The sequence below is a fragment of the Bos javanicus genome, chromosome 4, assembly GCF_032452875.1.
Source record: "Bos javanicus breed banteng chromosome 4, ARS-OSU_banteng_1.0, whole genome shotgun sequence".
Classification (NCBI taxonomy): Eukaryota; Metazoa; Chordata; class Mammalia; order Artiodactyla; family Bovidae; genus Bos; species Bos javanicus.
Genome location: NC_083871.1, coordinates 65,051,407 through 65,072,871, shown reverse-complemented (window position 1 = coordinate 65,072,871; position 21,465 = coordinate 65,051,407). Strand labels below are relative to the sequence as shown.

Sequence of the window (21,465 nt, the reverse complement as noted above, 5' to 3'; positions counted from 1 at the left end):
GACTGAGCAAGCAGGCATGTCTACAAGCCTGTGAACCTCTTCACAGAGGTTATTTCATGTATATGTTCTTATTTCCAGTGTTTTTTTAAGTATATAGCAATAGCAAATATTAAGTAAACTTTTGTTAAAATGGGAGATTATTGCAAAGTACTATGCATGTAACTATCAACCTAATATCAACTAACAAGAAGAGAGACAAGTTTGGCTCAATTGCTCACAGAAATGTCTAGAATTACGAAATATGTACATCAATCAGACAGAGTCAGAACCAGAACTTCCACTAAAAGAGCTAAACAGAGCTAGGATTAATAACAAATTAACAAAAACCTTCACACTTATGAGGGTTTCGCTATCTGGTGACCTTAAAACTGCAACTCCTGGCCATCTTGACCAAAGTATTTCCACTGTTCAGTTATATGAACACAGCACAACAGTCCGTGGAGGCCCTTCGGGTGTGTGGATACCAGTCATATGAACACAGAACAACAATCCGTGGAGGCCCCTCGGGTGTGTGGATACCAGTCATATGAACACAGCACAACAGTCCGTGGAGGCCCCTCGGGTGTGTGGATACCAGTCATATGAACACAGCACAACAGTCCGTGGAGGCCCCTCGGGTGTGTGGATACCAGTCATATGAACACAGCACAACAGTCCGTGGAGGCCCCTCGGGTGTGTGGATACCAGTCATATGAACACAGCACAGTCCATGGAGGCCCCTCGGGTGTGTGGATACCAGTCATACGAACACAGAACAACAGTCCAGGGAGGTCCCTCGGGTGTGTGGATACCAGTCATATGAACACAGAACAACAGTCCGTGGAGGCCCCTCGGGTGTGTGGATACCAGTCATATGAACACAGAACAACAGTCCGTGGAGGCCCCTCGGGTGTGTGGATACCAGTCATATGAACACAGCACAACAGTCCGTGGAGGCCCCTCGGGTGTGTGGATACCAGTCATATGAACACAGCACAACAGTCCGTGGAGGCCCCTCGGGTGTGTGGATACCAGTCATATGAACACAGCACAGCAGTCCGTGGAGGCCCCTCGGGTGTGTGGATATGTCTTTCCTTGTACCTCTGCCTGGAATCGTGCTGAACAGTCACAGTTCCCCTCACACACTGAAATACGGTGAGTGTGTGTTCTTGTGTGTGTGTGTTGGAAGCTCTTCTAACAGACATCATCCTTTGTAACAGTTTTTTTCTTTAGGAGTAGCCCAGAAATATTAGATTATCTCTAAGTATCTGTATTACTTTATACATGGTCTGGCATGCTTTCTCAAAGATATAAACTTCTCATAGCCAGACCTGACACCCTGAAGCTGTAGCTGTACTGAAAACGACCTGACGAGAATTTCTCAGGGAAGCAGGCTTCCGGTGTCATCCGCTCTAGCTGTCAAATTGCCATTTCACTACTTCAGTAAATCTCTTGAAATGATTGGCCTTCGTGGACAACACCCATTCATAAAGCCAAAAGATGGTTCCCCTTAATTGTGTTGATTTAAAGCTCAATCCAGTAAGGCTTTCCATGCAGAGAGAAGCTTACCTCCTACCTACAGGTGCCCTTGCTAACCCAGTAAAGAGTATTTGTAACATCACTCTTTTGATTGAAATTCTGCTCTTGAAAGAGATGAGTACATTTTCCTTAACACTAAATGTGAGACTCAGTAGAATCACTATCATCAAAATATCCTTCTTGTGGGCTACGAAGATCTGCCTAGCATTTTATGAAAAAGGTAAAGAAAGATGTCTACCTCAGTTGGGTTGTAGTTGGATAATGATGACTTTGCAAGCTAGTGGATTTTTTTTTTCTTATCATTGCTTTTGAAGGTAAATAAATACATGAGTGAAATTAAATTAAACTTAGCAAGAAGACTTTAAACAAAGGTAGATGATTTGTGTACCTTAGGCTGTCGTTCCCCTCTTGTTCAAAGCAAACCTATAAGATTTAAAGCTCTTTAATGTAACATTTGAGTCATTTCATTTTCCTACATGAAGCCACCAACTTGACTCATTATTCAACTTCACCAACTGAAGCCAAATAACTACACTTAGAATTCAACTGACCAGCTGAATCCACACTAGTATGCCTGTCCCTAACATGAAAAATCCAGTCCATCCTAAAGGAAATCAGTCCTGAATATTCATTGGAAGGACTGATGTTGAAGCTGAAACTCCAATACTTTGGCCACCTGATGTGAAGAACTGACTCATTTGAAAAGACCCTGATGCTGAGAAAGATTGAAGGTGGGAGGAGAAGGGGACAACAGAGGATGAGGTGGTTGGAAGGCATCACTGACTCAATGGACATGAGTTTGAGTAAACTCCGGGGGTTGGTGATAAGACAGGGAGGTCTGGCATGCTATAGTCATGGGGTCGTAAAGAGTTGGACATGACTGAGCAACTGAACTGAACTGAACTGAACATGAAAAAGGAATCACAGCTATTCCCAGTCCAAATGAATCAACCAAGAGACAAGCATATATTCAAACATACCAGCATCAGAGACAGGTATCAAGATATGTTTAAAACTGTGTACCATTCATCAAATGAGATATCCACAGACTCCCAATTTACAGATATCTGGAAAAGGTCTCAAGCAAGATCATTCTGCAAAAGGTTGAAGGTTTGATACATGAAAATAGCCTCAAATTCATCAACACCTTTTCATCAAGAGATATAATCTATGTCCCCTTCTCTCAACTCTGGATGGGTTGTGCAATACCTTAACCAATAAGATACAGCAGAAGTGACACTGAGCCAGTTTCAGGGAGCTAGCATCTTCCACTCTTTATCTCTTGGAACACAGGGCCTAAGAAGCCAGCTAAGAGTTCAACTCCCCTGAGATCACCTTGCAGTAGAAGCTCAAGCTCATGGAGACATTTTGGAAGATGAACACCGTGTGAAGACAGAGAAGAAACAAGGAGCACCAAAGCTCCGCAGTGCAAATGAAGACTCAATCTTGTACGTGGGTCCTATATCCCCAGCAGCCCTGGATGACACCAGGTACGTCAGATCCAAGACACCCAGACAAGTCCTTCCTGAATTCCTGACCTACAAAATCACAAGCAAAGTAAAACCTTTGTCCTAATCCATAAGAGTGGTGATAGATTAGCAGACATGGATCTATTTCATATGAGGATAGGTATGTGATTAAAAACAGCAGAGCTCAAACCATGCCTCTATTAATTTGCACTTCACTTCAACAAAGCTAATAAGCTAAAATCAGTCTTTTCTTTACATTGACACCAAAATGCAACAGTGTTCATGTGAGATATGCAAAAATATGCTTTCCTCAAAAGTTGACATAGTAATTTGAAGCCTGACAGGTTTGAGCAGGTCTCCTGTAAAACTCCCTCTTACCTGTCTATTTATCTCCCCTTAACATAAAATTGAGGCAACACTGAAACATCTTATACCCCTAGTTAACTACATGTAAAAATGATAAATTACCTTTTACTACTGACAACTATTATGCCCTCTAATCTAAGTGATTAATTTACACCATTCTTAGTGGTTCAAATGCAATCACTACCCTGAGCCTGATGAACCTGAACAAGACAAAATTATTGGCCATCTTTATAAGCTTATTAATAGTACAGCACCCCTCTAGGAAACTTTAAAGTTTTAGTTCATTTTCTCTCAATGAGTGTGTACCTCCTCACAAATGATGACACCACTACTTTGGATTACTGACTTTATTTAGAAACCATAGGACATAGGAGCCTCTACAATGAGATGAGACTCTCTAGAAAAGGTCATATTACAGTCATCTTCTGAAGGTAATACTATTTTTAAAAGACTTTTTTTATTTTTATGTATTTCTTTTTGGCTGCACTGGGTCTTCATTGCTGTATGCAGGCTTTCTCTAATTGCAGCAAGTGGGGGCTACCTCTCTGGTTATGGTGCATGGGCTTAGTTGCTCTGCATGTCCCCTGCACTGGCAAGTGGATTCTTAACCATTGACCCACCAAAGAAGCCCTGAAAGTACCATTGTTGAAACCTACTGGAAGATTTTAATTGCAACAGTAATTTTTTATCTCACGTAACCTGTTTAAAGTCACAATACCAAAGTCAATTAATGAAAACCAGACACTAGCTTTTTAGACTGAGCCGTAGGCTTCTATTGCTTGGCAAATAAAAGACCTAAGAGGCCCTATTTCTATGGAATGTGCTTTCCAAACTCTTTGCAATAAAACAGAGTAATGGAGGGTGATGATAGATGATATTCTACTTTAAATTACCCTTTTTATGGTTAAATCAAAAGACTGCCCTTAAGGAATCTGTATCTATGTTTTGAGCTCAATAGCATTTTGTCAGCAAATCAGCCTAGGAGAATCCAAAACCTGAACATGCATTTGAAGACCTTTCTGTGCTCCCATCCATAAACCTTGACACACTCGCCCTTAGCCCAGCCCCACTCTGGTCAAGGTTTAGTAAAATCACTGGATAGTTCAGCAGTAATGAGTTTTTAAGCAACTGGACCCACTCTTATGTGCGGGTATACACTTACTGTGCCACACCAAATGCCTGCAATCAATTTTTAATTGCAGCAACAGTAACAACTAGAAGATAAAGCAGGCAACTCACTGAGAAGGAACCAAGACTCTTTATTACAATGAATGTCCATCATGAGCTTGACTTTTGAAGAACCGTGACACAGAGGAGTCAACCAACCAGCTCCCCTTTCTCAGAGAGACGCTCTTACCTCTGGGACGTTTTCTTATATTTCCTCCTGTGGGAAAAGAAGCATAAACACAGATCAGAAGAGAGTTTGCTGCAGGTGGTAGGTGAGAAAAAGCTTCAGTGGGGATGGACACAGAGGTGATCAACTGTACAAAGTTCTCTCTGTGAGGCCGGTGGATCTCAAAGCCCACTTAAAAGTTCTGTGTTACAGAATGTTGAGCTTGAATGCATAGAACCACAGTCTTGGCAGTTACACACAGCATCCCCAGAGGATGTTGCGCCCTTTCCCCTCTGAGGGCACTGTAGCATCTTGGTTGAGATCAGACCTTAAAGACAGCAAGAACCAGGTTCAAATCTCAGCCCTTCAGCAGGTTCATGGGGTTGTTGAGGAATAAGTGAGCAGACACTTGCAAAGCATGTCTTATACCTGGCATATTAAATGGTCAATAACTATTAGCTATTCGTACTGTCATTATTGTTACTATTATTCCCATCAGCTTGTAATGAAGTCTCTTTAAAGATTTGCCTTTTAAAATATAAATGTGTAATCATGCAACTAGACCGTAAGATCAGACATAAGGTCTTCACAGAAGGAAGGAGTAAGGGAGAGGACAATGGGAATGTCTAAAAGCAAAAGTGGTGAGAGCAGCATCAGGAACTTGCTACTTACTGGCTCAGCTGTGAGCTCGGTCCCCCAGAAAAACAAGTCCCAGGAAGCACAGTGGCTGGAGGTCTATTCCACCACTCCTATTTACGTTCCTCATTTAGCCAGGGGCAAATCCTTTGGGCATGGGGCTTCTCAATCTATCAGAGGGAGGTTACATCTGCCCTGTCTCTCTTACCTGGGTCATTGTGGCATTCAAGGAGGAAATGGCCATAAAAGTTTATTGTCCAATGTATCCCAATGTTTTTCATGTTTGTGTCAACTTTTGTAGATTTCAAAGACCCTCAAAAGAGTTTTAGAAGACTCTTTACTGGAGGGTACTGGAGGAAAAGAAGTGGTAAGAGAGGAAAATGCATCTCCCAGGAGCATCTCCAGGAAGGGCAACGCTTCCCAGTTGTCCCTGGGTCCACACCAACATTCCCATTACAGTCACTGCACCAGGAAGCCAAGCCACTGATTTGCTAATAGAACTGTAAGTTGCACATGCTTTAAAAAAAAAAAAAAAGGCACAGACGTGTCAAATTCAGAATCCCTACAACCTATGACACTTTGTTCAAATGAAAACATATATGACGATGTGACATGTTAAATGAAGTAAGCCATGTATGGCACCAAACCCACAGTGTGATCTTGACCTGATATGTACAAAGAAAACACACCAGAGTGATAACCATGAACCCAGGGTATTGAATCACTACTTTTATTTTTACTTGCATTAATTTTCTATATTTTCTATTTAAATGAGCATTTCTATTTTCAATGAGCATTAAATGAGGTTGCAATTAGAAAAAAATGTATAAAATATTCACATACCTACATACACAGTCACATATACAGATATACATATCTATAGGATGAACACAGAAATATTTCCATGTTTGAATTATAACATATATGTAGGAAAGAAGGTCAACTAACAGTTGACCTAATGAGTTAGGGCTTGGGGTTTAGAGTAAACTACTTGTGTTCCAATCTTGGCTGTGCCACTCAGCTCTACAGTGTTGGACCATATATTTGACCCCTCTGAGCTTCAGTTTATTCATCTGTAAAATGGGAATAATCAGAGCACCTCTCTCAAGACTTTACAGTGAGAAATAAAGATCACCCACCTGAATTTCAGCTCCCCAAAGGCAGATTTTTTATATGCCTCTCCACTGTATCCCTGGAGGAGGCAATGGCACCCCACTCCAGTACTGCTGCCTGGAAAATCCCATGGATGGAGGAGCCTGGTAGGCTGCAGTCCATGGGGTCGCTAAGAGTCAGACACAACTGAGCAACTTCATTTTGACTTTTCACTTCCATGCATTGGAGAGGGAAATGGCAACCCACTCCAGTGTTCTTGCCTGGAGAATCCCAGGGATGGGGGAGCCTGGTGGGCTGATGTCTATGGGATTGCACAGAGTCAGACACAACTGAGGCAACTTAGCGGCAGCAGCAGCAGCCACTGTATCCCATCACTTAAAACAATGTTTTGCACTCCCTCCAAAAACTGTGATGAATGTGCACTGACCATCCTAGACACCCCTCTCCAGCAGTGACAGCTCACACTCACCAGGCAGTAACAAGGGCAGAGGTTTCATCTACAGGCACAGAGCACAGTGACCCGTGGGTGTGACCCGTGCCCTGGAACCTCGTTAGAACTGCTGTCTGACAAACCGAGCTATGAAGTGTTTGGCAAGACTGGAAAATAACCCACTGAAAGTGTGCAAGGACCGAAGGTAAGGGGACACTCAGACCAGATGGATTCCCCTGGTTCCCACCCAGAAACTCAACTAGTTGTATCAACAAAGGGCATCTTCAGAGGCCAGAAGAAGACAACCTTTGCTATTGGCTTCCACAGAACTCTCCCAGCATCTGCAAAGGACCACATACCAACACCACTGAGAACCCTGAGAGCATCAAAATGGACAAAAATAAGAAAAGCTTCCATTTTCAGCAACTACTAGTAACAAACACTTAACATATATCACTGCTGCTGCTGCTGCCAGGCAGAAGGCAAGAACACTGGAGTGGGTTGCCATTTCCTTCTCCAATGCATGAAAGTGAAAAGTGAAAGTGAAGTCGCTCAGTCGTGTCCGACTCTTCGCGACCCCATGGACTGCAGCCTACCAGGCTCCTCCGTCCATGGGATTTTCCAAGCAAGAGTACTGGAGTGGGGTGCCACTGCCTTCTCCGACATGTATCACTAATCCTCATAATAACCCTGCTAAGATCCACTCTCTGAAAGAATGTGAATTCTAAAAAAGGAAATTAAGACATGTTACCAAAAGTGTTACTCTGTTATAACAACCAAGACTGAGACATGGCTCAGGAAGCTTTGGCAAAGAGGTAGTTTTGATGGACTGGGGCAGGGGTGGCGGCGGCTGGGGGGGGAGGGTTGGGGTGGACAGAATTCAACAATGAGAAATATGTAAGAACGTGGGGCAAGCAGGTGAGGAGGGTATGCCTGGTGGCCTCAAACCAGCTCACCTCAGCCAGATTCGAAAGCAGATAGCAGGTTCTAAATCTAAAAAGTGCTCAAAACAAAGCTAATCAAGAAAAGTAATAAAGAAAAAAGAGGACACCAGAGAGAAGGGGGCTCACCTCTTACATCACTCTGTGGAAAGGTGATAGGGCTCTGGAATGTGATAAACCTGGTTCAAAACCCAACTTCTCCCTCGCTAACTGAGACTCAGACAAGCTCAACACTAAAGCAAGCTTTAGCCTCCACATCTCTAAAATGGGAAGAATGAGCTCAGAGAATATAGTGTATTGAATTACCCGGCACAGTGCATGCCATGTAAGGGCCATTCTAAAAGGTTTAGGACCCTTTGCCCCTCATTTTCAGTTTCTTGAGCCTAGGGGTCCTATCATAGGGCTCACTGTATCTATCCCAAGGGTGTGCACATCAACCAGCACATGTTGGCATGCAACAAATGTCTGCTGGCAAAATAAATAAATCATCTGTAGCTGTCACCCACAACTACCAAAATATGGGTTGTGCCTTTGGTAGACCCAAAAAAGAGAGACCAAAAATCTGATTTTCAGTCCAACTCACCTCCCTGACACGCACTCCCCACCATCATCAATGCATTCCTGAACTCACACATTCTGAAGTTCTCCCTTCCCATTTTGTCCCATTTAGACAGACAGCTCCCTCATCAAAAGAGACCCAACCCAAACAGTGTCCTCTTACACTGGAGCTGAAAGGTCACTGCTTAAACACAAGAGAAAATACAGATCTATGGAAATTGCTCTACTCAAGATCCTACTCACTGATCATCTTGACTCAGCAAGATGGTGAGGCCTGAGTCCTATGCTTTCAGCTGAGAGCTGAAAACCTTCCTCCTGAAAACCTTCTAGGGCCTCCCACACTGGATCATCCCTTTTGTGTGTTCCATGGTGACTGAGCTCATCTGTTACACTGATGGCAAGATCAATGGCTTGTCCAGTATCTGCTAATGGTTCTCTCTTGCCTAACGTGGTGCTTAACAAATGACAAGTGCTCAATACACTGATGCTGTGTGAATGAGTGGATTTATCAAGACACTAACCAAAATGTTTTCTTTCTACTCATTTTTCTTCTGTTCAGTGATAATTCACTATAAGCAGTGAGGACATCTACCACAGACATGGTTTTCTACACACAGGAGAAATGCAATGAGAGAAGGCCTGTGAGGTGGACAGTGGTGGGATGCTCACAATTGTTGAGTACCTCCTCTGTTCCTTGTCTGTTACCTAAATTAACTCACTTTGACCTCCAACAGACCTTAGGAGATTAATGTCACTTTATAGTTGATGGAAGGGATGCCCAATGGTTCAGCAGGTAAAGAATCTGCCTATAGTGCAGGAGATGCAGGAGATGCAGGTTCAATCCCTGGGTCAGGAAGATCCCCTAGAGAAGGAAATGGTAACTGATTCCAGTATTCATGCCTGGGAAATCCCAGGGACAGAGGAGCCTGGAAGGCTACAGTCCAAAGAGTCACAAAGAGTCAGACGTGACAGAGTGACTAAGCATACACACATACTTGATGGAAATGAGGCTCAGAGAGTTTAAGTAACTTGACTAAGGATACAGAATCCTGAACCGATTGAGATAGAAAGCAAACTCTGAAGCCCTCCAAGAAAACTGAGGAAATTAGTCAAAGAAGTCAAAAAATGCCTGGAGGAAACTCAGACACTAGACAAACAAAGCCGACAATAGAAATGTACTGGGCTCTTCCATCCAAATGCAGGAAATGAGCTGGATTAAAAACTGGTTTATTCTTGGCCTTTTGTTTTTAAGAACTTCAACAGAATTTGCCCTGAAAGACAAAGGAAAGGTTTTTAAATGTTTTGTTTTGGTTTCTCAAACTTAAATTTATAATTTTTTGAAAATTAATACATCAGAAGTCCCAAGATTCAGGTAGCTAGACTAAGCTGATTCAGACCACAGAGAATGACCAAGCTGCTGTGCTCTGGAATCTGGGCAGAGTAGGGGATGGAGAGAGCACAGCCCTACACCGAGGCAGAAGGCAGGACGTTTTCATGAGGCCAGACTGAGGAAACTGCATCCATGAAAGTCTGGACCACTTTGCAAGCTCTGTTCCCTGGAATGCACTCTACCTTACTCACATACACACACACATGGCATTGGTCGTTTGTTTATTTATTTGTTTAAGGAGAGGCATTATGGCATAGTGCTTGAGATCACTTACCTAAGCTAAATCCCTTCTCCGACTTACTGTGTCCAATAAGCTATGTGACCTTTGGCAACTTACATCACTTTCGCAACCACCAGTCTCCTTATCTGTTAGATTTGGGTAACAGTAATGTGCACTTCACAGGCTGATGTGAGAGATGAATGTAGTAGTGGGTGTAAAACATTCAGCACAGTGCCAGACATCCAGTAAATGTTCAAGCGCAAGTCAGCTGCTATATTTATAAGAAGAGTATCACAAAACTAATAATGATATAATTTCATAGGTTTCCAAATTTTGTTTGGAAAAAGAAAAGTCTTTCATTGATTAGAAAATTTAAAATAAAAAAAAGTTTAAGATTGTTTTCTAAAGTAGAAAAACTGAATACTCCCAATTCTCCACATTTTAGAACAGCTGGGCCACAAAGAAAGCAAGTGCTAATCTCAGTCCTACTAAGTGGAGAAGGAACTAAATCCTTGCCCAGCTCTCTGTGTTCGCCCATGCCTACGGGAGCCTGCAGGCTGTTCATCCTGACACCCATCCAGCAGTGGCAGATCCTGTTAGCCTAGCAGATCCACACACTTTCCTCTAATGTCAAAGCTGGATCATTGCTCAGAAAGAAAGGGAAAAGGAAAAAAAAAAGGAAGAAAAGCTAAGTATTTAGGAACTAGACACTATGATAATCTTTAGAAATATCTAAAATTATCTTTTAAGAAAAAACCCTTTTTATTGATAATTCCCGAAAGGCTAAAGCCCAGTGAGTTGCTTACACAGACTCCCTAAGCATCCTCTAGAAGTTACAACTAAGCACAGAGATATCATGCTATAACTAGAATCAATGGTGGACCATATCTGTTCACCTGCTAGGCAAATTAAAAGACTCCTGGTCTTCACTGAAAAATCAGTATTTGTTTAAGTCTGGAATGTTGCTATGGAACTGTGGATTGCCTGAGAAGTATCAAATAGTGTATACATGTTACGTGTACAGGCAGGTGTACAGAACAGGGGAAGTGATGAGCTCCCCTGGCAGCCTTCAGTCCCCTTACGTCCAGCTGAGCACATTCTGACAAGTGGCTACCGAGGCAGGAGCAATACCAAAAATCAAAGAGCACTGACCCCCAATATTTAAAAAGGTTCCTTAAAGCTGTCCATGACTGTGTCATCTAGATCCTTAACTTCTAGAATATTGTAAAAGGTTCCTTAAAGCTGTCCATGACTGTGTCATCTAGACCCTTAACTTCTAGACCTTGAACTTCATTTTACCTCTCTTGGACCCAGTCAGAGAGAGAAGGGATGAAACTAGGCCAACTTAAGGAGTGGTTCCAGCCACAGTAAACACAGTAAAGTAGAGCCAAAAGCCCAGTAGACTCAGCAAGGAAATAACAAGAAACAAGGAGTGGGGAGAGCGAGGATGCTTTTAAAGAGCTTTGTTTGCTTTTTGGTAGCTAGGAGTTTCCAAAGTACTGGACACACCCACAACCACATGTAAGTTTCACATACTTCAAAGTCAAACAGAGGACCTGGGAATCCTTCCTGATAGCCTGGGTGAGTGAGAGCCAATTAAGCATTGATGTTAAATCATGAAGTGCCTGGCAGTCTCACTTTTTTAAAGTGAGTATCTCTGAGTAAGAGCCATATGGTTACTGCAATAATGAGGTTTATAAATAGGCTTAATATTCAAACAATCTGGCTTAGGAAAACCAAAACTTGTGCTTAGGCTCCAGGTTGACAGCAAGATACCTCCCAGTTGAACACAAGAAGGTTTTCTGGTCTGGGAAATTGAATACGCAACAACTCCACATGCATGGTGAGAATTCCAGTTCTGCCTGAAATCTTCTCTGGGGTTTCTGGGCAATAATGACTCACACTGCTCCAGATCCCATCAGATTCCATCTCCATCCTTCCTTACTGAGATCACTACTGCTACTGATACACAAACAGCTTTGGAGATTTTGGTTCTCAGGCCTCAGTTCCCTCAAGGGAGAGGAGATTGGGGGACAGACTCAGAAATAAAAAGCACACAGCAAGACTCAGGGAATTAAATACACATTCTCACAAGTTCAGGTCACGTGTGGCTCATTCGTGGGAAAGTGGACTGGGATAAAATGCCACAAATACCCGTGAAAGAAGCAAGGACCTGCGTGATCATCTGATCCTCTGGTTTTGTTTTTTAGTGGCATATGGGGTACAGACTTAGCAGAACTGGATATCCCCAGAAAACTCCACTGAATCTGTCTTAAACTATTTGTACAGACTACATTAGATGTTGCTGAAAATGGAAGGCCCTTGTACATTTCTTCTCATTTCTACCAGTGATTTCATATTACATGATACCCATGTTAAAACCTAGATTTGCAAAGCTATATATTCTAATTGCTTAATGGATTTTCCCATTTTTTATTTTTTAATGTAATTTTATTTTGATCTTCCTTGTTGCTTTATTACTTTGTAAAATTTTATTTATTTATGACCATACCACTCAGCACATGGGACCTTAGTTCCCCAACCAGGGATTGAACTCCCATCCCCTGCAGTGGAAGCACAGAATCCTAACCACTGGACCACCAGGGAAGTCCTCCCATATTTTTAACAAGTAAATACCAATGAGGGGAAAAAAAAAAATATATATATATATATGTGTGTGTGTGTATATATATATATATATATATATATATATATATCAATCTCCTGGCACATTAAAGCAGACTATTTGAGGGGAGAAGGAGAAAAAGATATTAGAGAAAGTGAGTCTTTCTTCTCTTACTCGCTCAAATATTTCTTAACTGATAAGCTATAGGATGAAAAACCATGTGGGCAATGATTCTATTTTCCTGCTCTGTCAAAGATCCAAGGCAGAACAAAAAATAATGAAATGACATAAACTCACTTTCACCTGGAATAACCCAACAATTAGGAAAGATTTGTTTCTGCTTCAATTTTCTAAAGAATTTTTCTGCCAGATTGTCTATTGGGGAAAATTGTCCTATAGATTCATACTCTTTCATTTAGGGCTCTTAGAAAGTTAAGATAATGTTTGGGGACAGCAACTCCCAAAGTATAGAATTCCAGTATGTTTATACTAGTGATGAGATCAAAGTCAAATGAAGGAAACCTTCGAGAGAGTGGTTTGGGGTTGAGGATGGTGAATCAGAAAACTGAGAGCATATTCATCTGAAACAGATCTGTGCATAAGATACTCAATGTTTAACTCATTTCTGGGAGCAAATGTGTTTCTATCTAGTTCTGGCTTGGTTGTGGCAAAAAGAGAAATCTCTAAAGAGAAGATTTAGTTTAAACTACACGACCCCCAGTGGCTCAGTGGTCAAGAACTCACCTGCAATACAGGAAACAGGAGACATGGGTTTGATCCCTGGGAAGATCCCCTGGAGGAGGGCATGGCAACCCACTCCAGTATTCTTGCCAGGAAAATCCCATGGACAGAGGAGCCTGGCGGGCTGCAGTCCATGGGGTCGTAAAGAGTCAGACACGGCTGAAGCCACTGAGCATGCATGCGTTGTGCATGCGAGAGTGCACATGCACACACACACACACACACACACAGACCCCACAGGAAGTCCCATCTATACCAGCAACAACTCACAGTCACTCCACACAATCCCCAAGGCGCCCACATTCTCACAGGCCTGTGTCTTCATCGCTCCCCGTCCCCAGCCCCATCATTTGCCTGCAGACAGCTGTTGAGACACAAATATCCAAATCTCCTGGTCATGCCTGCTTCTCTCCTGGGCCTGGGTTAAAAATTCAGCACTCAGATTACTGTCTAACAGGCCCCAAAATATGATCCCTCCCAAAAGAAAGCTGAAACCTTCCTCTGAAAAGCATTATTTGTGAGCAGATCAAGCACTGTTTCCCTCTAGCTTAACATCCACTGCTTACAGCTGTGCAGTGAGCTCATCAGTGGCACCAGTGAAAAAATATAGAAAGGCTGTTAGAAAAAGAAAACAGAAAGTAAATGCCACACTTGTAGATGTCCAAACAGTACTTTTTTGCATAAGTGATCTATCCCTCCATTCACATATTTACTTACACTTACAGTGTTCTAAGTACAGTAAAACTGTGTGGGTGGGAATGGGAGAGATTTTTGTGACCTCCTTCCTGGAAGCCTGTCTCCTGCTTAGATAAACATCAATGAGGAAAGCTGAAAACAAAAATATTTCTTAGTATCTGTGACGACACTGCCAGAAGGGAGATAAATCCAAAGGATTGAGACAAAATCTCACTCTGCAGATATAGTCCTGAAACCAGAGGAGGGGTGGGTTTTTAATTGAATTATCCAGAGAGATGCTTGAATTTTCTACTCTATTTTTCCCATGTAGATTTAGCCAGAACAAAAATGTATCTTCTGCCAAATTTAACTTCAGAGGCCAGTCTAATGTTTTTTAAGCCTTTCCTATCTACTCCTGTAGCACTCCTTCCGTCTTCCTCCCACCTTGTTATCATAACCTGCTCCTGGCAGAAAGCAGCTGTTGGTCATTTATAATTTCAGGTGAATGTTAAGTCAATACAACAGCTCCTTGAAAGCAGAAGTCCTTGTTTCCTCCAAAATCTTCTCTCACAATAGAATCATCTAGAGAAGGCTCCTGTCTGGACATACACTCTACAAATTTCAGCAATTTAAACATGGCAAAAGTAAGGTCAATGCTCAAATTACAGGGGAAAAAAGCCCACTCACCTACCAGATGCACTTCTAGAGACCACTCAGAGCTCCGCAGTCAACCGAATGAATAGGTTGAGCATTCAAACTAAATTCTCCTCAGCCACAGTTACCTTCACTGAAACTATTCAGACTCCCAGAAACAACTGCTTTGAACAGTTCTTCCATTTTTTTAACCATGACTAATTTCAGTCAGTGGTTTCATAGGCAGAATGGCAGTTCTAAACATTTATGAGGCGTGATTTACAATGTGCTGTGTGTGCTCAGTCGCTCAGTCGTGTCTAACAATTTGCAACCCCATGGCATATAGCCCGCCAGGCTCCTCAGTTCATGGAATTTTCCAGGCAAGAATACTGGAGTAGATCGCCATTTCCTACTCCAGGGTATCTTCCTGACCCAGGAATCGAACCTGTGTCTCCTGCATTGGCAGGCAGATTCTTTACCACTACACCCCCTGGGAAGCCCTGATTTACAATAATTCACCCTTATATTTCACAAATCAGCTACAAAGGATGTTGTTCATGAAAATGTTTATAGTTTCTCATAGTAACAGACCAGGCTCCAAGTAACAACCTAGAATCTCTGCTGCTCTGCTCTGCTAAGTCGCTTCAGTCGTGTCTGACTCTATGCGACCCCATAGACGGCAGTCCACCAGGCTTCCCCATCCCTGGGATTCTCCAGGCAAGGACACTGGAATGGGTTGCCATTTCCTTCTCCAATGCATGAAAGTGAAAAGTGAAAGTGAAGTCGCTCAGTCGTGTCCAACTCTTAGCGACCCCATGGACTGCAGCCTACCAGGCTCCGCCATCCATGGGATTTTCCAGGCAAGAGAATAGTATAGTAAATATAAAATATTGGAGGGGGGGTAATTTAAAGACTTGTAAGACCTCTTAGCATATTAAAAAGGAGAGACATTACTTTGCCAACAAAGGTCCATCTAATCAAGGCTATGGTTTTTCCAGTAGTCATGTATGGATGTGAGAGTTGGACTGTGAAGAAGGCTGAGCACCGAAGAATTGATGCTTTTGAACTGTGGTGTTGGAGAAGACTCTTGAGAGTCCCTTGGACTGCAAGGAGATCCAACCTGTCCATTCTAAAGGAGATCAGTCCTGGGTGTCCTTTGGAAGGAAAGATGCTAAAGCGGAAACTCCAGTACTTTGGCTACCTCATGCAAATAGTTGACTCACTGGAAAAGACTCTGATGCTGGGAGGGATTGGGGGCAGGAGGAGAAGGGGACGACAGAGGATGAGATGGCTGGATGGCATCACCGAATCGATGGACATGAGTTTGAGTGAATTCCAGGAGTTGGTGATGGACAGGGAGGCCTGGCGTGCTGTGATTCATGGGGTCGCAGAGAGTCGGACACGACTGAGCGACTGAACTGAACTGAACTGAACTGAAGACCTCTTAGAGCCATCCTCAGACAAGACTCAGAGAAGTAGAGAAAAAAAAGGGGGGGGGGATATTAATCTGAATTTGAACTACTAAAACACATCGGGGAGTAGTTTTAATATTAGTAGACTAATATTCCACTGCTAGATTTATTCAGTGTCTCTAAAGTGTAGGAAAAGCCTTGGTTATTTAAGAATTTTGGGTGTTTGGAATCTGGATAAATAGTATTTAATGTTCTTTGGATGTCCAATAGTGACTTTCAGCCAAAATACATCCTCAAGTTGATTTTCATGCTTCTAGTGGCCTCAAGGGAAAGGAAAGCTATATTTTAATTGAACATTGAATACTGGGTCCCTGCAATAGGCCTTTGGAAGGGAGTGGAAAAGAATGGTGGGGGGACCACTTCTGGATGGCTTCCCAGGTGGCACTAATGGTAAAGAACCCACCTGCCAACACAGGAGACATAAGAGACACAGGTTTGATCCCTAGATCAGGAAGATCTGCAGTAAGAAATGGCAACCCATTCCAGTATTCTTGCCTGGAAATTTTCATGGGTAAAGGAGCCTGATAGGCTATAGACCCTGGGGTCACAGAGAGTCGGATACGACTGAAACAAATTAGCAGGCAACGAGCTGTCAGGAAAAGGGCCATGAATGAGGCCGAGGTGATGTGAAGGGTGAGCACTATCGCAGAACTTTGGGTGCTCCAAGAGTCAGAGGCCCAGTGTGTGTGCCACAAGACACCTTGGGAGCAGCAGCACAAGGCTGCACCCATTGGACAAGCCTATACAACAGGATGGCCTCCTGCAGGGTGTAGGGAGCTCCATCCACCCAGCCAAGCTCCACCAGACCCTTCTGCAGGGGGCAGGCTCCAAGCTCCTAGCCTCACTGCCTGGCTCACACCCAGCAGTCCCCACAAGGTCCAAGACAAGAGCCTCATTCCATTTGGTTTCCTGAGTCGTGGTCTCTTTCTGCCTTTAAAATAGCGGAAACGACCCCACCTAGCCCCCAGGTTTCTGTCTTTGCTGCAAACCCATGTTGTAATGGACATGACACTATCAGTCAATACAAGGGATCTTAAGCAAAGCCATATAAATGTGCCTCACGTTTAATCATTATTTTTCTTAGTCGTCCCTCCAAAAGCTATGAGGTGGGTCATGTGAGCACGTTCCCTCCATAAGAGGAAACAGGAACCAAGGAAAATGAACCAAAGAAAACTGAAGACAGAAAATGGAGCTAGAAATGAAGAAATCTCTCTGCTTAGGGCTACTTCTCAAAAGACAGAGGCTGTAGAGCCATCAAAATAATAAACACTTGGTTGCAAAATACTGAGTTGTAATTAGCTAGTGCTATGCTGAGTTGCTCAGTTGTGTCTGACTCTTTGCAACCCCATGGACTGTAGCCCACCGGACTCCTCTGTCCTTGGGGATTCTCCAGGCAGGAATACTGGCGTGGGTTGCCATGCCCTTCTCCAGGGGATCTTCCCTACCCAGGGATCGAACCTAGGTCTCCTGCACTGAAGGCGGATTCTTTACAGTCTGAGCCACCAGGGAAGCCCAATTAGCTAGTAAGTTAGCACAACCAAATTATGACAAGCAAGTGACGATGTACTAATATATTGTATTAGTATTCAAGTATAGAAATTTTCATTCTAAATTTAAGAATCTACTTAACCCTTTTTGATATTCACCTCTTTCTCCCCTTCCATATACATTAAGAACATAATTCAGGGAGATAATCCATCTTTATTAGGAGAAAAAAGATTCAAAAACAGTCCCTCAAACACAAATGTCTTCCTTCTCTAAATCCTAGGACATTGTGTCAATGTCATTTATCCAGCAATTAATTTTTTTTTGTCCATACTTTGTCTTTTTTTTTTTAACTTTTCACCCCTATAAAGAATTGTCTTGTCTCCTTAACTAGACTATAAGTTTCCCAAAAGCAGGGCTTTTTTTCTAATATTTTCATATCTCTTCTGAAGCTCCTAATATCCAATATATAATAGCAATCCAATAAAAATATGCTGAACTTTCTGACATTTGCAATTAAATGGGAGAGTGGAAGGCCCAATTAATACCCTAAAATATGTAATCTGTGGGAAATAAACAACAATTTTTAACATTATTCTTTTGGATTTGCTTTATTAGTGAGATTCAGATGAAGCCCCTCTTCCCTGTTCATCTCTTTGCAAGGCTTTAACTCACAACTATAACTCTCAGACCTTAGGCTCCAGGCCAGAGGTCTCTCCATGTTTTCTAGGCTGTTATTACTAACAGCTGCTTGGACCTTCCAAAGATGGTCCAAGTTCACCATATCTAAATCCAAATGTATCATTCTGTGCATCCAAGCCCACGCTTCTCTCTGTGGTCTCTAACAAGGCAAAGACATCAAACTCACTAAGACATATGAGGCAAAACAAACTTGGAAGACAACTTCTCTCTCTTTCTTTCTCTCTGCTCTTTTCTAGTGTCAAAGATGCCTCCTATTCTTTCCTCCTTGGTGGTACTACCATCACTGAAGAATCTTCTCCAACTCATCTCCAGGCCTCAAGTCTCTTCTCCAATCTGTTCTCCAGACTTCTTCCAGAATAGCCATCTTAAAATTCAAATCTCCTTTTGTTACCTTCTAGCTTAAAGTCTCTTAACACTGCCTTAGAACTTAAGGAATAAAATGTAAAGTCCTTGAAATTACATGCATCCCAAAAAAAGATTCTCTGAAAGATGAATGGAGAGTGACCGGAAAACATTTGTATGTGTGTATAATGTGCTCAAATGGCAAACCATTCAATATTCTTGCCTGGAAAATCTCATAGACAAAGTAGCCTGGAGGGCTACGGTCTATAAGGTCGCAAAGAATCCGACACGACTGAAACAGCTTAGCACACACACACAATGTATGCAAATACCTGCCTCCTTAAACTATGAGCATGTATAGTTTTGAATAAACCAAAAATAAATTTTTTAAAAATTCCATGTGTCACTGCCTGGCCCCTGCCTTCCTTTCCAATTTTATCCCTCCCTCCTCCCATCCCTCTGTACCTTGGCACACTGTTACCTCCACTTACTAGCTTTATCTATCCCTCAATATTGTACTTGATGAGCTGCCAGAGGATACCTCACAGTTACCTTTTAAAGAAAAATATCTAAGGTCTTACACAGGGAGGGTAACCCTGTTTCTTGGACAGCTGATGGACCAGGGACCAATGTGGGGGCCCACTGCCTCCAAGGTGAGCTGGGAGATTTCCGTCCAATAGCTCTATGTTGAATGACTGCAACTAGACTCAAACACACTCTCTCCCTTGGGATTACAGTAAAAGGTGAGCACAGGGAAAGGCACTGAACTCAGGCTGTATTCCTAGTAAGTAGGCACAGCTTCTCCAGTGGTCCATAAAAACAGCTCAGAATTCTGAGCTGATTTATTCTGGACTGACTGGATGACTCCCTGTTTTCCTTATGTCACTGCAAAAGGCTAACATGAATGAAAGAAATCTGTGCGTGTTTCCTCCTCGTGACTCCAAGGACTCTGCTCACATTGTCGGCAGCTCACTGCTCACACCTTCTCTGGCCCTCCCAGGAGGAAGTGGCTCCCCGCACATCCCTTTGTAACTACAGTCAACACTTCCAGGTGTTCATCTCTTTAGCTATAGCCTTATAGCTTATCTACTTTGGCATACCCAGAGTTTATCAAAGTAACTGGCACATAATAGATTCTCAGTAAATGTTAAGTGACTAAACTTCTGAACAGCTGCCTGACCATTGATGACCCTATTTTAAAAAAATGTCAGATGAGTAGAAAGAAAATACAGAATGAGAAGGCTTTATTAAATGAGAAATATGAAACCAAAGATCTGGGCATCTTTGCCTACGGATCCCCCCGCTACCCCCTGGCCTACTTTTGATGTATAGTTTGGAAAAGTCACTTAAGTTCTCTGTACCTCAGTGGGGTTTTAGTGAAGACTTTCAGAGACCCCAAACTCAAAGGAGTCTAAGCAGGAACAGAGCCTGATGGATTCATGTAGCTGGGACAGCAGACTGAACCAGATAAACAACTGTAGGAATGGGGAAATGTGGGAGCAGACCCAGGGATTTTCACTCCTTCTTCTCCCCTCTGCTTCTCTGTAAGTGTTGGCCTGTCTCCAATCATTGAAACGTCCTCTCCATGCAGTAAGAAATGAACCCAGCAGCAACCACCAGGAGAACCCAGAAAAAGGCAAAGCAGCACTCTCCCTTGGCCAATAGAGAATCTCAGTGGAGGACTCTACTGCTTGGGTTCTGTGCCACACTTGAGAATGACCACTGTTGGCAGAAAGGCAAAAATTCGATGATTGGCCAATCTGGCATCTTGAGCCCATGGGGATCCAGGAGCAGGGAGTAGGCAAAGGAGTGAGGGGACAGGGTCTACTGCCATAATAGGGGGCGGGGTGGTGGGGGGGAAGCATGCTGAATAGACAGAAACAATAATTCCACTCTGTGACCCTAATAACCATACATTTGGGGAAACTTCAGTAACCAAAACAGACCCCCAAAATACTATACCTTCATGAAACTTGTATTTTAGTTGGAAGAAAGAGACAATCAACATAAGAAATCAAACCTCCATTTATATTCATAATACTATTTTAGATAATGTGAAAAAAGCGTCAATCATCTTCACAGAGTATTATGTAAGCATAACATTTATTTTATTGACTACCTCATAGTTGGGCAAAACAAATACACAATGGCTTAATTACCATTGTGACAATAAATGCCAAAAAATAAGTGAAACCTGTTCTCTTGCCCTCAATTTAAAAAAAAGAGAGAGAGAGAGCACCCTTTTGTCATCATATAACAAGACAAACTCTTGGTTGGGACCCAAGGTACAAGTTATGACTCAAACCCAGAGCACCGTGAGGCTCCCCCTCATCACCAGAGGAAGCAAGTGCACTCATCATGTTTTCCCTGACTGGAAGATTCTCTAACAAAACAGCCATTGGGTGGGGCCCTTAACAATTCGACCCACACTCCCACAGAGGAAAGAGCAAGACAACAGCACTTGGGGGACAGCTCAGGAAACAGAAACACTCACACAAAAAGGCTCTTCTCAGAAACACAAGACGACAGCACCCCGCTGACAGATGTAATTAAGAAGGCTCAGGTGTAGAGTGTGCGTTCCCTTCCGGCTTGGAGAGATGTGAGCATGTGTAGGAGAGGGCTATGGGGGCTGCTGAGGAACATCGCCCCCTCCTGGAACCACAGATGACCTCCACACTGTGGTGGGCAGCACCGCCCTCAAGGGAAGAGGGAGTTGTCATAATAAACACCTGGGCTTGCAGGATTTTGTCATCTCAGCGGTGGTAGATAGTGCTTAAAATTCACTTTTCCAATATTTGATGTACTATTAGTATGC

General features: G+C 42.8%; 1 protein-coding gene across 5 annotated transcripts in view; it reads right to left on the bottom strand.

Annotated features, from left to right (window-relative positions):
* Positions 1–21,465, bottom strand: part of PDE1C (phosphodiesterase 1C) — a 541,449-nt gene that overhangs the window by 309,783 nt on the left and 210,201 nt on the right. The window contains exon 3 of one of the 5 annotated variants that reach the window (XM_061414181.1): positions 4,711–4,737. The exons of the other annotated variants lie outside the window; for them this stretch is intronic. Coding sequence (XP_061270165.1) covers positions 4,711–4,737 — 27 coding nt within the window. The remainder of the gene's footprint in view (positions 1–4,710; positions 4,738–21,465) is intronic. 5 annotated transcript variants of the gene reach the window in all.